This window comes from Entelurus aequoreus, linkage group LG23 (genome assembly GCF_033978785.1).
Source record: "Entelurus aequoreus isolate RoL-2023_Sb linkage group LG23, RoL_Eaeq_v1.1, whole genome shotgun sequence".
NCBI lineage: Eukaryota > Metazoa > Chordata > Actinopteri > Syngnathiformes > Syngnathidae > Entelurus > Entelurus aequoreus.
In genome coordinates, this window is record NC_084753.1 from 24,594,379 (window position 1) to 24,617,857 (window position 23,479).

The 23,479-nt window shown below is 37.2% G+C and overlaps 1 protein-coding gene across 8 annotated transcripts in view; it reads left to right on the forward strand.

The window, feature by feature from the left end:
- Positions 1-788: 788 nt before the first annotated feature.
- Positions 789-23,479, forward strand: part of si:dkey-71h2.2 (low density lipoprotein receptor adapter protein 1-B) — a 113,707-nt gene continuing 91,016 nt past the window's right edge. For all 8 annotated transcript variants that reach the window (XM_062033941.1, XM_062033943.1, XM_062033942.1 and 5 more), the window contains exon 1: positions 789-1,084. In XM_062033941.1, coding sequence (XP_061889925.1) covers positions 1,000-1,084 — 85 coding nt within the window. In that variant the 5' untranslated portion in view covers positions 789-999. The remainder of the gene's footprint in view (positions 1,085-23,479) is intronic.

A 23,479-nucleotide genomic window follows, 5' to 3' on the forward strand; every position in this document is an offset into this window, starting at 1 on the left:
TAATGACTGCTTTCAGAGGGCCGCTTTTATAAAATTAATTTACATTATGCCTGCGGATAATAACCTGCGATTAATCATGATTAATCGAAATGCATATGCATTTCATTATTAGATTGTTTTATGTATAACTTGCTTTAAAATCATACATAAAGGTGACAAGTAGATATTTAACTTTGTTTTTATCTCACAAAAATAGTTTTGCAGTACAGTATATAATAATATACTTGGCATGATCATATAATATTAAAGTTTAAAATATGTTCTTTTTTCTGTCAACATTGAAAGGAATGCATTTAGTAGGAAAAAATAAAGTAGTTTATTGAACTCCATTTTTTCCAGGCGTTTGCGAGTCACTTGAAATGTTGTGGCGGGCCAGAACTGGCCCCCGGGCCTTGAGTTTGACATAGGGGCTCTATAAGGAGGAAATAAATGATGTATTAAAAACGTTGGGAGGCTGCAATGACTTGCTGCAAACCACCAGAGGGAGTCAAAATACAGACTGAAACGATTACATTTGTAGTTTTTCTGACTAAAAATACATGACATTAAATAACGTTATCTTTGCATAAAATACTCATTTATAGTGCATGTTTGTATATCACTTTTTACATAATACATGAATATATATGAATTAATAAACCAGAAATACTTAATATATAAATATTCAAACAGTAGGAATATTTCTGGTGGATTTTTTTCAATCTTTTTTCTAAACACGGATAGTTTGGAGGGTGTCCTCCATCAACCTTGGGCAGACACGCCCTAAACTTTGGAGCCACACCGCCCGCAGCGAGTCGCTGCGTTACGGCCTCAGTTCCTCGTCACCGCCGCTACAAACAACCACCAACAGTGGGAGGGGCCAGGAGGACAGACAAGCCGGATAAGAGAGTCGAGAAGGCGGGCTTTTTCGCAACCGCCTGCCGCCTGTCGAGCTCCGCACGGAGACTCCATCCACCTGCTCGGCTGCCCGCTGGCCGGAGGGCAGGCACTGAACTCGGCATGGACGCGCTGAAGAACGCCGGAAGAGCCATGATCAAGAGCCCCGGAGTACCGCGGCATACATGGGGAACTTCCAAACACCAAAGTAAGTGTGAAGAATCGGCTGGCTTGAGGCCAAAGATGACTTTTCTTTTATTAACACGCAATTTTTTTGTTCGTTTGTTTGAAGTTATTTGTGTCAATTTACTACATATTTAACGATGTCAAGTATTTTAAATGTAAAAATACTGTTTTATTTGTTGTTTATGCATATTTTAGAATAGTTAAGCATCGTTAGCTTGTTGTTGATTAGCAAACATATTGATAATTAATTAGCACACCTGTCCTGGACCAATCCCCTTCACTTTGTTGTTTAAAAAAATAAATAATAATAAATAAATATATATATATATATATATATATATATATATATATATATATATATATATATATATATATATATATATATATATATATATTAGGGCTGCAACTAACGATTAATTTGATAATCGATTAATCTGTTGATTATTACTTCGATTAATCCATTAATAATGGGATAAAAGAGACAAACTACATTTCTATCCTTTCCAGTATTTTATTGAAAAAAAAACCCCCAGCATACTGGCACCATACTTATTTTGATTTTTGTTTCTCAGCTATTTGTACATGTTGCAGTTTATAAATAAAGGTTTATAAAAAAATAATAATTTAAAATAATTTAAAAAAAAAATTATTAAAATTGCCTCTGCGCATGCGCATAGCATAGATCCAACGAATCGATGACTAAATTAATCGCCAACTATTTTTATAATCGACTTTAATCGATTTAATCGATTAGTTGTTGCAGCCCTAATATATATATATATATATATATATATATATATATATATATATATATATATATATATATATATATATATATATATATATATATATATATATGTATGTATGTATGTATATATATGCATATATATGTATGTACATATGTATACATACTTATATACAGTATGTATATATATATATGTATGTGTATATACAAACCCCGTTTCCATATGAGTTGGGAAATTATGTTAGATGTAAATATAAACGGAATACAATGATTTGCAAATCCTTTTCAACCCATGTTCAGTTGAATATGCTACAAAGACAACATATTTGATGTTCAAACTGATAAACATTTTTTTTGGTGCAAATAATCATTAACTTTAGAATTTGATGCCAGCAAGACGTGACAAAGAAGTTGGGAAAGGTGGCAATAAATACTGATAAAGTTGAGGAATGCTCATCAAACACTTATTTGGAACATCCCACAGGTGAACAGGCAAATTGGGAACAGGTGGGTGCTATGATTGGGTATAAAAGTAGATTCCATGAAATGCTCAGTCATTCACAAACAAGGATGGAGCAAGGGTCACCACTTTGTCAACAAATGCGTGAGCAAATTGTTGAACAGTTTAAGAAAAACCTTTCTCAACCAGCTATTGCAAGGAATTTAGGGATTTCACCATCTATGGTCCGTAATATCATCAAAGGGTTCAGAGAATCTGGAGAAATCACTGCACGTAAGCAGCTAAGCCTGTGACCTTCGATCCCTCAGGCTGTACTGCATCAACAAGCGACATCAGTGTGTAAAGGATATCACCACATTGGCTCAGGAACACTTCAGAAACCCACTGTCAGTAACTACAGTTGGTCGCTACATCTGTAAGTGCAAGTTAAAGGCCTACTGAAATGACATTTTCTTATTTAAACGGGGATAGCAGATCTATTCTATGTGTCATACTTGATCATTTTGCGATATTGCCATATCTTTGCTGAAAGGATTTAGTAGAGAACATCGACGATAAAGTTTGCAACTTTTGGTCGCTGATAAAAAAAGCCTTGCCTGTACCGGAAGTAGCGTGACGTCACAGGTTGAAGAGCTCCTCACATCTGCACATTGTTTACACCAGCAGCGAGAGCGATTCGGACCGAGAAAGTGACGATTACCCCATTAATTTGAGCGAGGATGAAAGATTTGTGGATGAGGAAATTGACAGTGAAGGATTGGAGTGCAGTGCAGGACGCCAGGGTGTATCTTTTTTCGCTCTGACCGTAACTTAGGTACAAGGGCTCATTGGATTCCACACGTTCTCCTTTTTCTATTGTGGATCACGGATTTGTATTTTAAACCACCTCGGATACTATATCCTCTTGAAAATGAGAGTCGAGAACGCGAAATGGACATTCACAGTGACTTTTACACGACAATACATCGTTGAAGCACTTTAGCTTCGGAGCTAACGTGATAGCATCGTGCTTAACTGCGGATAGAAACAGAAGAAATAAGCCCCTGACTGGAAGGATAGACAGAAGATCAACAATACTATTATTACTTCTACTATTAGGAGACACCGAACCAAACCCTGGACTTGTATTCACACGGTTAATGCTGTCCAGCCGGGCGAAGCCTAACAATGCTGTTGCTAACGACGCCATTGAAGCTAACTTAGCTACAGGACCTCGACAGAGCTATGCTAAAAACATTAGCTCTCCACCTACGCCAGCCCTCATCTGCTCATCACCACCCGTGCTCACCTGCGTTCCAGCGATCGACGGCGCGACGAAGGACTTCACCCGATCATCGGTGCGGTCGGCGGCTAGCGCCGGCTAGCGCCGGCTAGCGTCGGATCGCGCGTCTGCTATCCAACTCAAAGTCCTCCTGGTTGTGTTACTGTAGCCAGCCGCTAATACACTGATCCCACCTACAGCTTTCTTCTTTGCTGTCTTCATTGTCCATTAAACAAATTGCAAAAGATTCGCCAACACAGATGTCCAGAGTACTGTGGAATTATGTGGTGAAAACAGACGACTTAAGCTGGCCACCATGCTATTCCAAAATGTCTGCTTCAACCCGTGATGTCACGCGCAAACGTCATCATACCGAGACGTTTTCAGCCGGATATTTCCCGGGAAATTTAAAATTGCACTTTATAAGTTAACCCGGCCGTATTGGCATGTGTTGCAATGTTAAGATGTCATCATTGATATATAAACTATCAGACTGCGTGTTTGGTAGTAGTGGGTTTCAGTAGGCCTTTAAAACTCTACTATGCAAGGCGAAAACCGTTTATCAACAACACCCAGAAACGCCGTCAGCTTCGCTGGGCCTGAGCTCATCTAATATGGACTGATACAAAGTGGAAAAGTGTTCCGCGGTCTGATGAGTCCACATTTCAAATTGTTTTTGGAAACTGTGGACGTCGTGTCCTCCGGACCAAAGAGGAAAAGAACCATCCGGATTGTTATAGGGGCAAAGTTGAAAAGCCAGCATTAGTGATGGTATGTAGGTGTATTAGTGCCCAAGACATGGGTAACTTACACATCTGTGAAGGCGCCATTAATGCTGAAAGGTACATACAGGTTTTGGAGCAACATATGTTGCCATCCAAGCAACGTTACCATGGACGCCCCTGCTTATTTCAGCAAGACAATGCCAAACCACGTGTTACATCAACGTGGCTTCATAGTAAAAGAGTGCGGGTAGTAGACTTGCCTGCCTGTAGTCCAGACCTGTCTCCCATTGAAAATGTGTGGCGCATTATGAAGCCTAAAATACCACAACGGAGACCCCCGGACTGTTGAACAACTTAAGCTGTACATCAAGCAAGAATGGGAAAGAATTCCACCTGAGAAGCTTAAAAAATGTGTCTCCTCAGTTCCCAAACGTTTACTGAGTGTTGTTAAAAGGAAAGGCCATGTAACACAGTGGTGAACATGCCCTTTCCCAACTACTTTGGCATGTGTGCAGCCATGAAATTCTAAGTTAATTATTGTAAAAAAAAAAAAAAAAGTTTATGAGTTTGAACATCAAATATCTTGTCTTTGTAGTGCATTCAATTGAATATGGGTTGAAAAGGATTTGCAAATCATTGTATTCCGTTTATATTTACATCTAACACAATTTCCCAACTCATATGGAAACAGGGTTTGTAGAAAGTACTGGAGGTAATCTTTCTTAGCACCATTGGTGCTAAGATTTTGCTTTCATGTTGTTTCTGTTCTTGTTTAATAATGGACTGTAGTATTCTTTCCTACATGTTCGTAGTATATTATTTAGCTTGTTTTTATATTTCTTATATTTATTTTCTGCCTCTAGAGATCTGTGTTATAAATATTCAATATAATGTTTGTTTTTTTGTTACAAGCATTTTTCAGTCCTTTTGTGGTTGGTTGTTTTTGTTTTGCTTCTTACTAAGTTCTTTCTATGGACAATGTTTAGCATAGAGTGTTAGAAAAGTGTTGACAAAACTTCCCATATGAATCATCTACATCATCTTCATTGTACACATAGTCCCAACTTTGTTTCCTCAGATCCTTTGTGGTGGATTGTCCGAAGCTTAAGCAGGCAACAAAAGTAGTTTAGTACAACACATTTATTTACCCATTATCAGAAGTGCAGGTTGAATTAAGTTGTCCGTGCAAACAGACAAAATGTACTCCAGAGCACACAAGACACACACAAGCCAAAATCTCTCTCGAGTCCCGGTCTTCTGCCATTTTTTATATGTCTCTTGTGCGTCACTGTGTTTATCTCGTGCGTCATGATTGTTTTTGTAACATCCTTGGACTCCCCAATCATACCCAAACAACCAAAACATTCTGTAGACAGGTTGGCACGACTTAATATTCACTTTTGTCCCACACCCGGGGCACACAGAATAGAAGAGAAATCAAATGAGCATACATTCTTGACAGACATGAAATATAGGTCAAAGGTCAGAAATTCTACTACATACCCTCCTTCCAGGGTCCTAAGACCCTGGACCAAAACAATTTCTGACGTAGACCACTAACTTAAATCTCTACCACAGATAGAGGCAAAAACCTCAATGTTTTTATACGAGGCAAAATTCCGTCTATGACCCTCCTACAGAGCGATCGCTGTTACCAGCCTGCAGTAAAACCATCTCACAGAACACGATTAGTGGCCTACCCTTTGATTTAGTAAAGGAATAACAAATACTTTGATCATGAACATAATTAGATGAATGTATATAGACTTATGACTGTAAGACATTTGCAAAAATATTTTTTCCGGCATTTGCAATGAATGTAGTTACCAATATTGTTAATTACCAATTGATTTTGAACACACAACTGAATTTCGTATGAGTCCATGTTCGATTAGTGCTCGTATAGATGGCTCGGTGGTGCCTCAGGCTGGTGGCCTGCCGACACCTCGTTGGGCTTTTGGCTGCCTTGGTGACGAAAGAGATCCACTCAAACAGTCTGTCTCTGTCTCTTCTTGGGGTGTGGTTAAGTCCATTGGGCAGACTGTGCAATGGCATGTGCGCGCTGGCCGCTTTGGGGAAAACTCAGGTAGAGTTGGAGCTGTGGGGGCTTTGGGGAAGGCTGTGGCAGAGTATGGGGCGTGGGGCTTTGGTCCAGGCCCTCGGCTTGCTTCCAGGCCTCCTCGCTGCTTCGGCACTCCCGACACTTCTTTCCACAGCTGCTGGAGTCCCGACGGACACATTGGCTGGCAACCTTAGTCGTTCTCGTCATCGCTGGCAAGGTGTTGTCTCTCCTCTCGGTTCCTTCCAGTCAGGTATCGGGTGTTGGTCCTGGATTGGCTTTGACCGTGCCCCTCTCAGCGAGTGCAAGGGAATCTGGAGTGGCTGCTTTCATCCTCAAATCTGCACAGAGGAACTGGCACACAAATTCTACATTTTGCAAACATACCATTTTGGTCTCATGGTCTTTCCGCCTTCCTAGGAAGCTGCTGGTCCTGGGACTGAGGATGATAGCCTGCTTCCTTAAAATGGGTGCCGTTGTTTGACCTACTCTTTTTGGGGAAACCATGTCGGGATATTAGATAATTCACAAAACATTTAATTACTGAATTGGCATCCTCCTTTGAGGTTGGGGTTGCTTTCGCCAACCACTGCACTTGTCAATCTAAATCATTACGTTCCTTTATCCTTGTACCAGATTGATCATATCGATTAAATAAAACCTCAACACGCTCAAACTTGACCCAATCCAAACTCACCTCCCCCCTCTGTCCCTGAAACAGGGACAGTGTTAGTCGTAGTAATAGTAATAGTAATAGTAGTAGTAGTATTAGTAGTTTCAGAAATATCCAAGAAAAAGAAAAGGCAGCGATAGTCAAGTGCAGCAAGAACAGAGGCAGAGGACAGGTCATGTTTGAGGTCACTGTTCGCTTTTGCAATAGTACTTTGATATTTTACAACAACTAGTGAATTATTGTGGCCTCAATAATTCACTAAATAGTTGTATTTAATTTAGTCTATCTATGATGGGACAATGCACAGAAACATTAAGTTCAGAAACAGATATGTTCTGTACCAGATTATATCTAAATAGCTACTTTCCATCTGCAGTCCCTGGCTACCTAAATTAAAGGGATCCAAAAATCAAGCAATAAATTTATGACACAAATTAACCATAATTAATATATACATTCATAATAATCAATAATTATTCAAAAAATAATCATACTGTAGCATGTAATCAATTTTAAGAAAAGTCACCAAATGCCCGTTCATGGACACATACTTAACATACAATACAACCACACCTTATTTACAACATCACACAAAGACAATACATGCTCTTGTTCACATCTGTCATCATTCGTAAAAACAACCAAGATTTTAACAGCCATACCTCACAATTTACAACAACAATGCTCTCATAGATAAATATACTACACATTAAGTTGATGTGTCAACATAGTGCCCCTCTTAGCGACAGAGTGAGCAGCTTTGATTGCTCCAAAGCCACTTTTTAACTTCAAATTTTCTATTTCTTTTGTTATAACGGGGAGAAGGCTAATTGGTCTGTACTTGTTGATGTCTTGTTTATTTCCTGCTTCATGGATTTAATTATAGTAGCAGTTTCTCGACGTGGTAGGGAAAGTGTTTTCCGTTATTGATTTATTTATCAATTGCTGTTATACGAGCAATAATACAATCCTTATACGTTTTTAGGAAGATAGTGTCCAACCCATATATATATCTCTAGATCGTGAGTCTGATAATGCAGGGAAGATTTTGCTTAACTTTGTTTCATTTGTTAATTCTGAAATTAGTCCATCCTGAATAAATGACAATTATTTGCACTGATTTTGAGGGACTTTTTATTTAGGGTTTGTACAGACTAGATGAAATGTTCATTAAAATTATTACTTATGTCCAGACTGTCTGCGATAGTAGCACCATTGATATTTAATGTTATAGTGTGGTTTCTTGTTTGCTCTCTTCCCGTAAGTTTGTACATGGTTTTCCATAACTGTCTAATGTTCCCTTTTGCAGCTTTGATTAATTCTAAGTGAATTGATTAATTCTAAGTGAAAGTCAGCCTTAGACTTCCGCATAAACATTGTAACTTTGTTCCTCAAAACTTTTAAAATCATACGATCTGTATTTAGACCTGTTATAATTCCTCTTATGAGAGCTGAGCTTATTAGCATCCAAATTGTTTTATTAATCCAATGGTATTTTTATTTTAGCACTCTTCTTTCTGGTTTTGTATTAGTGTATTTACAGATGTTCTCTTTGATTTTTGTCATCCAATTGTAATTCTAGTAGGGCTGCTTATCCTTTGTATCATGTAGAAGCCGTTTATAATATCCTTAAGTTTCTTTCTACGTGTTTTATTTAACCAGTCCAGATTAACGTCCCCCATGACGTTACTTCTTTCATACTATGCTGTTTGAGGATGTCTGAAAATGAATCGAGAAAAATGTCTTTCGCTGTGGTCGGTCGGTATACTACAATTACCTTGAAATACATTTCTGAGGAAAATGTGATTTTAATTTCAACATACTCAAATTGATCTACTTTTAATGTTTTCCCTTTCATAAATCATAATTCCTCCCCCCTTTGTCACTCAATCTGTTTTTTCTGTAATCTTGTACCCCGGGACATTAATTAGAACAAAAGGTGTTGTGGGTTTAAACCATGTCTCCGATAGACAAGGTAACCCAGATTAGAGTCTGACAGTAACTGCTGGATTTGTTCAGTATGTTTCTTGTTGTGGAAAGTTTAATGATGCGGACACATTTGTTACTGAATACTTTCTACAGACTTCTGTCTCTAATCGACTTTGTGTATGTAATAAGCAACTACAATTATTTGATATGCTTAAATGTTATTTTAGCTCAGCTGTTGTGTAGCTGCTAGCTCCTTGTATCCTACAGCAGGAATGTCCAAATTGCAGCAAATAGTTATGTTTTTAACAGACAACCGAAATAATTGAAAATGTGTTATTTGCGTATCGGTCCAATCAGCGGCAGCTACGCCCTGTTTTAATCATTCGACCTAAATCTTTATTTTCGTAGGCAGGACAGAGGACAAGGGAACAATGTGGGACATTAATTGTCCATCTTATACCATGCTAATTGTTGTAAGGATAGTTCACATGAGCGGCCATACCTTGAATCCCACCATATATAAGAGTCAAAAGGCTCCTATTATGAGTCGTCTAATTGGTGATCATACACTTTGGCGGTTTGGGTGGCAGGGCACACGGACGCACCTCAGTCAGCCAGTGCTAGGACAGTTGGAGCAGTCCCCGTCCTCCATTCGTTCCTGGGAGGCGTCCCCAGTAGTTGTCAGCTGATGTCGTGCTGTCAGGCAACATCAGGAAGTTCCTTCTGTGTGGTATTGAATTATCAGGGCACAGTTCGTAAGCTGGTCATTACAAGGTGTGTGCAGGTTGACCACAAAGGAATGCTTCAAAGATTGTGTTGAACATTGTCCGTTGACACTTATGTCCAGCGGGGGTCTTTTTGTATCCTGCTGTTCGTCCTGCTGTGGGCGTCCTCTGTCACACCTGTATTTTTTGTGAGCATGTTCTGGCTACAACTTTGGAGCTTGTCTTGTTCAGAGAAGTTGGCAGTCCCCCGGCTGCATAACAGTTTCCACCCTAGCTTGACCTAGGACAACCGCGGCTACCACCCAAGTCCGTCTGTCTGGTTTTACGTTTTGTTGAGGTTTCTTCCCTCCAGAATTTGGAACTCAAAACATGTACACCCATCGTTTTCATATCCTCTCGGTTAGTTCAATTTTGCATATCACGTTTTAAAATCACAGTCTTAACTATCCCATTAAATGTTAATCACTAACCCTAATTCAAAGATTATACGTACTACTTCATGTGTATTTAAGTACCCTTTTAATTCACTTAAAGATTATCTATAAGTTAATTTAAACTATGATTTGTCTATCAGTAGATTCGAGCAAGCTGTCATGCTTGCACTCTGACCTCCCGCTGTGCGTAATTTTCTCCAAAACAAAAGAATGTTTTTATTCACGTTTCTCCTTATCTTTCAGCTAAATCTTTTAATCTTTTAATCTTTTAACTTTTAACGTCCGCACTGTGTTTATTTTTATTGTCTGCATTTTAATTTTGCTTTATTTTCTTTCATTTCACTTTGTTGTCTGTGAAGCACTTTGAGTCTGCCCTGTGCATGAAAAGCGCCACACAAACAAAGCTATTTATTCTGTAATGCCATTATCTTCTTTTAGCTCAACACCCAGAAGTATGGTGTACTGCAATGTCTAAATAAAAATAAATTACTCCAAATTAAAAATGTCAGACTACACTTTAAAGTTACCCGACTTAAACTTACTTTTATTAAATTAATTTCCAAACTCACCTCCACCACAGCAGACATCTTCCTCAATCCTATCCCAATACTCCCATAAATTAGAAAGGTGTTTCACAATAGTGGTTAAGTAGTTGTTTTGAGTAATAGATCTCAATATGGGGAAATTAATAAGACAAAATTTGCCCTAGTGTTTGAATGTTGTATGTCTATCTATCTGTGTTGGCCCTGTGATGAGGTGGCGACCTGTCCAGGGTGCAAAGTCAAATTGTGAAACAAAAATTAAAGTTGAATCAAGTGGAAATTGACAGAGTATATGAACTACATTCTTGAGAATAATAATTGATCATTAATATGTTGGAAGCCGCATATTGAACATATTAAAGAAAAATATCCAAATCCATTGCCATTTGGTATAAAGTAAAACACATGCTGAATAAGAAATGTCTGCATATGTTGTGTCATTCATTTATTTTTCCCATATGTAGCATTGTTTTGAAGTTTGGGGGAATGTTTATAGAAGAAATATAGACCCAATACTTAAACTTAAAAGGCTCATTTCAATAATACACAAAGCATGCTACTATGATCATACCAATCCATTTTTTTTAAGTCATAATGTGTTAAATGTTCAGATAATTTAATTTGAAAACAATGGCAATTATATTTCCGAGTAAAAAACAACAGCCTTCCAGTTTGTATTCTTAGCTTATTTACATTATGTGGAGAAAACTATCATTTACGGGGAAATTGATTTTTGAAATAGGTCAAGTAAAATAAAAATAAAAATACAAATGTATTTCAGTTCTAGGAGTCAAATGATGGACCATCCTCAGTGATGAGCTGAACACATGTAGTTTTTTGTTATGGTTTAAGAGACCCTTGAAAAGTAAAGTTTTTTTAACATTATAAAATATAGTAACAAATACTTTCATCTTTTAACGTTGATGTTCCAGGTAATTTAATGTCCAGTGAATGTATAGGATAGGTCAATATAAGCTTTGGCTTCCGCCTATTCCTTTTTCGGTCATTCTTTTTCTTTTCTTTTCTTTCTGTGTGTAAATGTGTATGATTGTTAATATGTCTAATCTGTACTGTTAAACTGCTCACACAAAATGGTTGAAGGTTGATTATAATACCAAAATAAACGTATTTAATCTATTCATTCATTATAGTTTTATTCCATTTTGCATGTAATTATTCCTATTGATTTTATTCCCATTTCACTCAAACAACTAAACAAACAAACAAATAAACAAACTTGCAGCTAACCACAATCAACAGCATACCATTTATGAATACCTTCATTTGTCACTTTCTCATCTTTTCTTCACTTTCGTTTTCCTTTACAAACAACATCCTGTATCCATCTCTTCCTGTTGTGGTCTTACTTGACTTATTTGGACAACAACAAAAAAATATAAGAATAACTAAAACGTTTTAAAAATTAAACAAGTGATTAAATTATGATAAAGATTTCTATACATATAATCAATCATCAACCTTCTTTGAATATTGTAATAGTGATCCATCTGGACTCGTGAACTTAATTCCAAATATTTATTTTGTTGAAGTGTTATTCTATAAATATATTTATAAGGGATTTTTGAATGGTTGCTATTTTTAGAATATTTAAAAATCTTAGGTACCCCCCTTTTTGTCCGAGCGGAAAACACCATACCCTCCTTTGAGAACTACTGATTTAGACTATAAAAAATCCTTTGTCCCACACATCATTAGACTGTACAACTCCTCTTTGTGGGGGCTAGGATGACAGGGAATGCAAAACAATAACAGTACAATCCTTTTTCATAACACGGTCGCTAATGCCTAGTTTCTCTTGTTATATTCTTATTTTACTGTTCTGTTTCCATTTATACCCTTATTAGTTACTGTTTACTTTTTACTTCTTCTTCCTGAGGGAACTCTCCTGAAGGAATCAATAACGTGTTATCTGTCTATCTATTGTTAACCCGAGCACAATTCATGACGTCCTGCTCATCTTGCAGACAGTTATTTCCATTTAGTTTTATTCTCTACATGTAATTCTACATGCACCAATGTCACATAGAAATTTGCTTTCTTTGTTATTTATTTACATTATTATTTCTGGTTTACTTGCTGTCTGTTTACTTAAGTTCTCATATTTTGGTCTGTCTTCCTTCTGATTAGAATTTGTTTAACGCTTCTCTACGTTTTGTTTTGACTACGGTGCTGAGTCTGGCGTCTCTTATCTGTACTTCTTCAAACTCCATGTAGCACAGATGTTTTTAGATGTTTTAGAATATAAATTTAAATTTTACTTCATCGTGATTATTCTTGAAATAATAAAAATGTCAATATAATTAAATAATCAATTTACCTTTATTAAATTAAATTTGATTTAATGTGTTTGCTATATCATTATTAATTCAAAGCTACAATGTGTTCCAACCTATGATGTGCGTGTGTTTGTCTCAACTTCCACACAGGAACTGGATGGATCAGATAAGCAACAAGGCTGTTCAATACAGTATATTACACACATAATTAATGACTAATGAATTTAACAATGCTTCAATGTCCCAGTCCAAATGTATGTATTGATATTTAAATGTTTATTTATTCATATACAGTATATTTTATTTTTCCTATTATCAACACCAACCTGTCAGCACTCTCCTCAGACTGAGTACAGCTGTCCACTGCATATATATATATATATATATATATATATATATATATATATATATATATATCTTTTTTTTAAACCTAGCTCAATGCTAATCTAATCCAATGCTATGCTAACTCAATGCTAACCTAGCTCAATGCTATGCTAACAGTGTCACACCTCTTCGGCCCACGCCTCACCTGCAGCTGTCACTCACACAGCCTCTTCACACACACACATTCCTTATCTAAAAATGTCTCCCAGCAGGGCCTCCTTTTTTATTTTCTTACTGAGTCACATGCACACACATCTTTCCCCAAAAAGCGAGAGCCTTCTTGCAAACTATAGTGTCACACAGTTACAATCACCAGCACAGTTAAAAAGAAATGAAACAGTCAACTATTTTTCTCATCCAGAAACATAGCTGTATCATATCAGAACCTTAGTAATAAGAAACAACATTTATCATTCACTCTTAGATGGACAAATAGCCAAGGGGGGAGGGAATTCTGGACTTCCCTGCTTAGGCTGCTGCCCCCGCGATCCAACCTCCGAGAGCGGAATAAGATAATTAAATGGATAGATCATTCACTCATATGTTTTCTGTACATAAACTTTGTCTACTTTCTCACAAGCACACACATTTTAGACAATTTCCCAACTTTTACAGATAGCGGGGCTGTGAGAAAAAGCGTGAAGGGAGGGGAGGGGGGAGGTTGCGTGAGGGAGGGGGAATACCGAGAGGTATAATGTTTGCCTTTCAGTAGAGGGGAATAGACAATTAGAGGGGAATTAAAACAGATAAGAAAACAGGTGCTCCACAAAAGTTATTAAATTACGCATATATCTAAATGTACCAACATAAACTGACTCACTCAATACACACACATTTCAGCATTCATCATTATACACACACATTTAGAAATTACAATACCACCCCATGTCCGGACAAATATAAACAACTAATGCACGCGTGCTTTTGTGGAACCGGCCGTCTCATAACAAACACAGGTCCCTTCATTACTCATACAACGGCGATTAACCCGTTCAGCGAGCAGCCCCTGGTTTACTCCCTGACCAATACACGGCAACAGCATAAAAGCACCATAGAGTCACTGATAATCACCCAATTCTCTACAGTCATCATGTTTTGGTCAGTTCCATACAGTTTCACCAAGTTTCACCAAAGCTCTACCATATGCAGCCCGATCTCTACCTGTCTATCTGCAGCCAATTAAACAGAACGTCGTGACAAATACAGCTCAGTTGATCTCCTTTACCGGAGTCAATAAACGGTCACCTAATATGAGGCTTTTCCACCGCTGCAGTTTCCACATAGACAGATATGTCGCACATTCATAGACTTCATAAATTTGTATGGGCCAAATGTCACACCAGTTAGCAAACCCTGCCTTAAATTTAGCTGTATCCAACTCTGGCTAATTCTGATGCACTTGCAGAAAGAAGCCTCCTTTTCCGACAATGTAAAAGGAGGAAGAGGTTAAGAAATGTATTCGTCTCACATGGTCTATGCTTTAAAACACTCCAAACCACCAAAATTCTATTAACAATCCCCTTGTAGCTAAAAACAAGAAATCACAAGTTTTCAACAAACACACAGACAAATGATCACATATAAAACAACTCAATCCAACCATAATTTACCCCATTCCAGGTTGTTTTTGGAGAACCTGACTAAACCTATCTTTTATCAAAAACAGATTCAGCAATTAGTCTTATCGATCCGGCTCTCTCCAGGCAGAAAATGTTTACACTTTAAAGCAAACTGCTTACCTTGTGATGCGCGCGTGCAACACACTGTCTGCCTGACAGAGAGAGCAGGAGCGGCTGTCGACCTGTAGCTTCTGGGCCATCCTGTTCGTGACGCCAATTTGTGTGGCGGATTGTCCAAAGCTTAAGCAGGCAACAAAAGTAGTTTAGTACAACAAATTTATTTACCCATTATCAGAAGTGCAGGTTGAATTAAGTTGTCCGTGCAAACAGACAAAATGTACTCCAGAGCACACAAGACACACACAAGCCAAAATCTCTCTCGAGTCCCGGTCTTCTGCCATTTTTTATATGTCTCTTGTGCGTCACTGTGTTTATCTCGTGCGTCATGATTGTTTTTGTAACATCCTTGGACTCCCCAATCATACCCAAACAACCAAAACATTCTGTAGACAGGTTGGCACGACTTAATATTCACTTTTGTCCCACACCCGGGGACACAGAATAGAAGAGAAATCAAATGAGCATACATTCTTGACAGACATGAAATATAGGTCAAAGGTCAGAAATTCTACTACACCTTCTTATAATAAATCATACTTTCCTCTGTGCATAGTCTTTGAAATGTCCTTTTGTCAATGTTGTTCTTCCTGTAGTTCCCATCATAAATAGTGAAAGCTGGCAGACGGTCGCTGATGTCGGTTGTTGGCAGTCCACTTGTTGTATTATTATCAAATGCATTAGTAAAGATATTGTCAATAAGTGTAGCACTGTGACTTGCTATTCTGCTTGGCCTTCTGATTTGGGGATACAAACTTGTACTATACATTGTATCTGTGAAGTCATCAATGTACTTCTGCTTATTGGGGTTCAAGAGATCAATATTTAAGTCTCCACATAAGAAAAGTAATTTTTGACTGATTTCATTGAAAGTTCCCTTAATCCAGTCTTCAAATCCTTCAATACTTGAGTTGGGTGGCCTATATACAGTCGTGGTCAAAAGTTTACATACACTTGTAAAGAACATTATGTCAATGGCTGTCTTGAATTTCCAATAATTTCTACAACTCTTATTTTTTTGTGATAGAGTGATTGGAGCACATATTTGTTGGTCACAAAAACATTCATGAGGTTTGGTTGTTTTATGAATTTATTATGGGTCTACTGAAAATATGACCAAATCTGCTGGGTCAAAGTATACATACAGCAATGTTAATATTTGGTTACATGTCCCTTGGCAAGTTTCACTGCAATAAGGCGCTTTTGGTAGCCATTCACAAGCTTTAGGCAAGCTTCTGGTAAAATTTTGTAGCACTCCCCTTGATAAAATTGGTGAAGTTCAGCTAAATTTGGTGGTTTTCTGACATGGGCTTGTTTCTTCAGCATTGTCCACATGTTCTCAATAGGGTTTAAGTCAGGTCTTTGCGAAGGCCATTCTAAAACCTTAATTCTAGCCTGATTAAGCCATTCCTTTACCACTTTTGAGGTCTGTTTGGGGTCACAGTCCTGTTGGAACACCCAAGTGCACCCAAGACCCAACCACCGGGCTGATGATTTTAGGTTGTCCTGAAGAATTTGGAGATAATCCTTCTTTTTCATTGCCCAATTTACTCTCTGTAAAGCACCAGTTCCATTGGCAGCAAAACAGGCCCAGAGCATAATACTACCACCACCATGCTTGACGGTAAGTTAAGTTAAAGTTAAGTTAAAGTACTAATGATTGTCACACACACACTAGGTGTGGTGAAATTTGTCCTCTGCATTTGACCCATCCCCTTGATCACCCCTGGGAGGTGAGGGGAGCAGTGGGCAGCAGCGGTGCTGCGCCTGGAAATAATTTTTGGTGATTCATTCCTAATTCCAACCCTTGATGCTGAGTGCCAAGCAGGGAGGTAATGGGTCCCATTTTTATAGTCTTTGGTATGACTCGTCCGGGGTTTTTTGAACTCACAACCTACCGATCTCAGGGCGGACACTCTAACCCAGGGGTCACCAACGCGGTGCCCGCGGGCACCAGGTCGCCCGTAAGGACCAGATGAGTCGCCCGCGGGCCTGTTCTAAAAAAAAAAAAAAAAAAAAAAAATTAAATCTACATAGAAAAAACACAAGATACACTTTCAATCAGTGCATCAACCCAAACAACCCCCCCATGCACACTCATCCACACCCACTCACACAAAAGGGGTTATTTCTTTCTGCTACCAATATTCTGGTTCCCACAACATAGACAACACATCTGCAAGGGACACAGTCCCTGAAGCACACATGATTGTATAGGCTGCTGGTCCACTAACATTTTCATTAATTACTATTTTTTATGTAATTATTTTTATATTGTTTTACTTTCTTTTTTATCCAAGAAAATGTTTTTTATTTATTTATCTTATTTTATTTTATTTTTAAAAAAAGGGCCTTCTCTTCAACAGACCAGGTTGTCAATGAAATTAGATTTGTTTAAAGGGTTTTTTAAACCAGGCCCAGTCCAGATAATGTCCAAGTCGGACTCAGCAACACACACTTTCATTCATGTACACAGAAAAAAATTAGGGAACACAACAGATTGCATATAATTTATAAACAAAATTACATTTTCAAAATAAGCATTTATGTACAGTCCAGATTATGTCCAGGTCACTCAAATTAGGGAACACAACAACAGATATCATATAATCTATAAACATAATTATACTTTCAAAATAAGCCTTTGAGGACTTCTCATCTTTTTTTTAATGTTTTTTGGCATCATTATCGTTTTCAACCATGTAACTTTCTAAAGTTAGAAAATACTGAATAAATGTTTTAAAGAAAGTAATACTAAGTGAATATCTGTTTTTGGCCTTAAAAATAAACATTTTACAGAGTACTATAATTAAATTGACTAAATCATGATTGTCAATGAACTCTCCTAAAATAACAGAAACCACATTAAGCTTCATAAACAAACCAATCCTTAAACACATTTTTTCAACTTCCACCCAAAACAAAGACACAATATGACAATACCAAAACAAATGCAGGGTGGATTCAGGCTCCTGACAACAAAATCGGCAATCATCTGACTCTGTCATATTCCATAATTTTAACATTTTCCCTGTGGGTAAGAAGTTATAAATAATTTTAATTTGAAAATAACGATTTTGCACATCGATAGTGGTTTTATAGATTAGTTTGAATATGGCATCCCATGGCAACAGGCAGTCAAAAAAGTCCTCCCATTTTCCATTTGTGTTGTATGAGGCAGCCTTCACAGATTTCTTTATTAAATAAAAAATATATATTTTTCTATTTATTTTAGTTCCTTTTTGCCAACTAGAATTTCTTATAAAAGGTTTACAAACTAATAATTTAGTAGTTCCATAATTAATTATTTGTTTCCATCTTTTCCCAATTACTCCAGTTAGTTGATCAAATGAAAAGCTTGAGCAAGCATCACCATACATAGCTCTAAATTCATTATACTTCATAATTTTACCATTCTCATTGATAATATCATTGACAAAAATGATTCCTCTTTCAAACACATTTTTCCAAAAGAAAGGCTTTCCATCTATTACAATATTAGAGTTCATCCATATTAACTGCTGCAAAATATCGTCTCTTTTTTCTGGCACATAAAATTGAAAACACCACTATGAGTGGATTGTTTCCTTTATGAACCCCGCCATGTTTCCCAGCAGACTCTCTGGGAGGGGATCACTTGTAAAAAAGGATACAATTTATTTTGATACAGTACATGTTTTTTGTCCAACAGGACATTTGTGTACCACTCAATGTTTAAATACATCTTTGGAACAATTGATGCTTTTAAAGACAGACACATAGCTTCAAGGTTGAGAAGTTCCGGCCCCCATATTCATACTCTTTGTACAAAACCTTTCTTTTAATCTTTTCTGGTTTGCCGTTCCAGACAAAATCGAAGACCCTCCGCTCATAAATCTTAAAAAAGTTTTGTGATGGAGCTGGTAATGACAAAAACAAATAAATAAATTGAGGAATAATTAACGAGTTGGCAATAGACATTTTACCATACAAGGTTAGGGATTTCCCTTTCCATAATTGCATAATTTTGTCCAGCTTTCTTAGTCGATAATCATAATTTACTGAGCCTAGATCTTCCAGATTTTCTGGGACAACAACACCAAGTATGTTAACTGGTCCATCTGTCCACAAAACAGGCACTTTGCATTCCATTCGAAAGGACGTTCCCTTTGGATTTCCGATCCTTAACATTTTACATTTATCATAATTAAGCTTAAGGCCAGATTGCTGTGAAAATATGTCCAAAAGATTAAGAAGGTTCCGCAAACAATGAGGAAAAATCTTATCTTTGTGAATCAGCCTTTTCTGACATGAACTTCATCAAGAACAAACACAGAACACGCCTGTGTTCTGTGTTCTGTGCAGATGTGCATCAGCACATCTGCAAGACTCACTCAGAGTTGCAGTGTCAAGTTACACACCAGAGTACAACACACTAGTTAACAGCATGCAATGCCAGGCTTCCCACTAACTGACAAAGAAACAGATAACAGATTTGGTGTCCAGTTCAAAGTGACATGATTTAAAAATTTGAGAGTTTACTTTTGTATTTTACATGAGTTATTATTTGTACAAACATGGTGCAAAGTAATTCATGATTTGTTAAAAAAATGTTAGTGGCTAGCTAGTTAAAATGGGATATTGTGATTTCACAAGACTGTCTTAGAAGTGATCATTTGAAAATGTTCAATTTGAAAAATGTGCACTTAGAGAAAATATAAAAATAAAGTGTTGCATATTGATATTTATCTGTTTCTATATATATTTATTGTGATAAATCATTGAGATGATCAGTGTTTCCACAAAGATAAATATCATTAATTATTAATAATAACAGAGTTAAAGGTAAATTGAGCAAATTGGATACCTCTGGCAATTTATTTAAGTGTGTATCTAACTGGTAGCCCTTCCCAGTAATCAGTACCCAAGAAGTAGCCCTTGGTTTCAAAAAGGTTGGTGACCCCTGCTCTAACCACTAGGCCACTGAGTAGGTGTTCCTGGGATTAAAGGCCTCACCTTTTCTCCTCCAAACATATTGCTGGGTATTGTGGCCAAACAGCTAAATTTTGTTTAATCTGACCACAGAACTTTCCCCCAGGAGGTCTTATGTTTGTCCATGTGATGTCAGTAGACCCATAATACATTCATAAAAGAACCAAACAAGTATGGGCTCCAATCACTCTACAAAAGAATAAGAGTTGTAGAAAATATTGGAAACTCAAGACAGCCATGACAGCACTAACTGTGTGTGTGTGTGTGTGTGTGTGTGTGTGTGTGTGTGTGTGTGTGTGTGTGTGTGTGTGTGTGTGTGTGTGTGTGTGTGTGTGTGTGTGTGTGTGTGGGTGTGGGTGTGGGTGTGGGTGTGGGTGTGGGTGTGTGTGTGTGTGTGTGTGTGTGTGTGTGGTTTGGTGGTAGTTGGGCATGTATTTTGTAACGTCCCGTAAGAGTTACTGCTGCAAAGGGTTCTGGGTATTTGTTCTGTTGTGTTTATGTTGTGTTACGGTGCGGATGTTCTCCCGAAATGTGTCATTCTTGTTTGGTGTGGATTCACAGTGTGGCGTATATTTCTAACAGTGTTAAAGTTCAGCTCAGTGTAACCTGTATCGCTGTTGATCAAGTATGCGTTGCATTCACATGTGTGTGCGTACAGAAGCCGCACATATCTTGTGACTTTCAATGGATGAAAAGCGGACGTGGCGACAGCTCGTAGAGGACGTTAAAGGCAGTGCCTTAAAAGCACGCCCCCAAGACTGTGGTCCGGGTGGACTACGAGATATAATAACTGATGAACACCTTCGTTCGATAATGAAGGTTGCCTCAGCTCAAAGCCTGAGCCCCGACATTAATGAACTAGCATCCAAGTAAAGATGGCAGGTATCTGGCTTGGGCACATCAGATTAGATCAGTGTGCTGCAAACTGAGCAGTTTAAAGTCCTGAATGGTTGGTTTATTCATTGTTGTTTTATTTTCAAATTTATTAGCCTGTGGAAAAAGTTAATGTTGATATTTACCTCAGAAGGCTGCAAATAGAAAAGAGGCATTTAAATTGTATTTGATATGCCATTGATATTTTTTAATTATTATTATTATTATTTGAAACTCGATTTTGCATGTCACTATAAAGTTGTATAAGCCTTACTTGTTCAATATTCAATGCAAAACTTGTTTGGGTCCCTATTAAAAGGTTAATTTGTTCAACCTTGGCCCTTGCCTTTGTTCAGTTTTAAATTTTTGCCCACTCTGTATTTGAGTTTGACACCCCTGTTTTAAGCAATTTAATTTGTTTAATGTTGTTTTCATTTGTTTATTCATTGGTTTATGCTGTTATTATTCTCTGCTTTTTGTTACAGATGTGTTTCTTAAGTTTAATAGGTGAAATAAATAAAATGTCACCTTTACAAAGAGAACAATGCTCAGTTTGTCAGGATTTGTTATTTTCCCCCTGTCGTTACCACGGCGACGTCTTGGCAATGACAATCGCTGACAAACATGCTGTTATCTGGGAAATTCACTGTGCCCTTTGTTGCACACCCAACATGGAACATTTGGGGAGTATAAAATAATGTGGAATAGATTGACAGATGTGTGTGTGGAGGGACAAAGCTGCTGTCCACAGTAGCCAATTAGGATAGGACGACCATGCTAATAGCGATGTGACTAAACTGGCAGCGTGAATGCCAATAAGGCGGTTATGCTTAAATTTAGTATGTTACTGATTGACATTTTCTTGGACTAAGGCAGGGATGTCAAACTGGTTTTCATTGAGGGCCACATGGCAGTTATGGCTGCCATCAGAGGGGCCGCTTGTAACAGTGATAATGCAATAATGTATGAATTTGCCTCTGGATTTCATTATTAATTATATAAATTGTTTTAAGTAGACTGTCGATTTTACAGTAAAAACTTTACATTTTACAAAATTTTACTGTAAAATAGTGTTTTTTTTAATTTTTTTTAAAAACATTTTATGGTAAATGGAAAAACAGTACCACATTTTTGTGTTAAATTTACATTGTTTTTACAACATTATATTGTTAATGGAAAAACAGTACAAGTTCCTTTTTTATTCTGGCAATTTAGCTGCCAGTTTTTCTACCGTAAAAACTAATGTATCGTTTTTCCATTTACAGTAATACACCGTTAAAATACAATTTTACAGTAAAAATATGGCAGCTCAGTCAACATAATTTTAACGCAAAATGTTTTAGTTTTTTTCAATTTACGGTAATATGCTGTAAAGAACAACGTAACATTTATTGTCATTTTTATTAATTTGATGGGTAGTTTGCTGTAAGATCATAAGTCAAGCAGATATTTAAGTATTTATTTTTATTTAGACAAAAAATGTTTGGAAAGTATGATCGTGTACTGTAATATTGGTTACAATAATGGATACTATTAAAGTTTAAAAGATATGCAATTTCAAGCAGTAAATATATTTTTTTTTGTCAAAATGAAAAACATCAATTACATGTAGTGAGAAAATATTAAGTAACTTATTGACACATCATTTCCAGGTGTTTGCGGGCCAGATAAAATGATGTCGCGGGCCAGATCTGGCCCCCGGGCCTTGAGTTTGACGCTGGTGGACTAAGGGGAAAATGACTGATCAATTGATAAAGGACAGTTAACCCTCGTTTATAGCTGCTAATTGTTAAATCCAAGCCTGATCGTGATAAAACTATTTGTGCAAATAGGAATCATTAGTTTTAAGATTAATATTTTAATAGGAAGAACATAAAACGATCCCCCGAAGGGAACGAATATTTCAATCAAATTGAATTACGATTGAGAATTGTCTGTGGATGTTGTCATTCATCCAGGTCAGTATATTCTTAGGGCATTCAATCCATCGCAAATTGGCTGTTTGGTTTGTCTGAGAAGATGTTTCGCCTCTCATCCAAGTGGACTTCATTAGCTCATGCTCGTAGACTTAGATTGGTCAGATCTAGTCTTAGACTTATATGGGTCAGGTCTAGCCTCAGAATATTGAGAATTGATATTCAACAGGCAGCCTGTTGATTACATTGAGCACTGCCGCCAACTAGCTTGTGCATCATTCTAACATGAATACTAGAGTCTAAGGACAATAATAATGAAAATCCTTCATGCTGTTTGCTGACATCTCTCTGACCCGCTATTTGAGAAACACTGTTCTAAAAACATTTTTTAACATGAAAAAACAGACATGACATCATTCACTTTTCCTCCTGTTTACTCTAGTAATGCTTCATGTGGCTGAAGTGTTCACAATACTGAACCACGCTCTGTTTGGTTTGGTCTTATCCTGTGGCCAATACCATTGTAGTATTGATATTTTTTGGCTTATTTAGCCATTTTTATGCTTTAAAATGCGCATTTACGCAAAAAATCTATAAACTGATTGAAGCTACCAATTTCGAACTGCGATCGAGCGACAACTACCGAATACAAGGTGCACTTAAAATCCCTTCATTTTCTCAAAACAC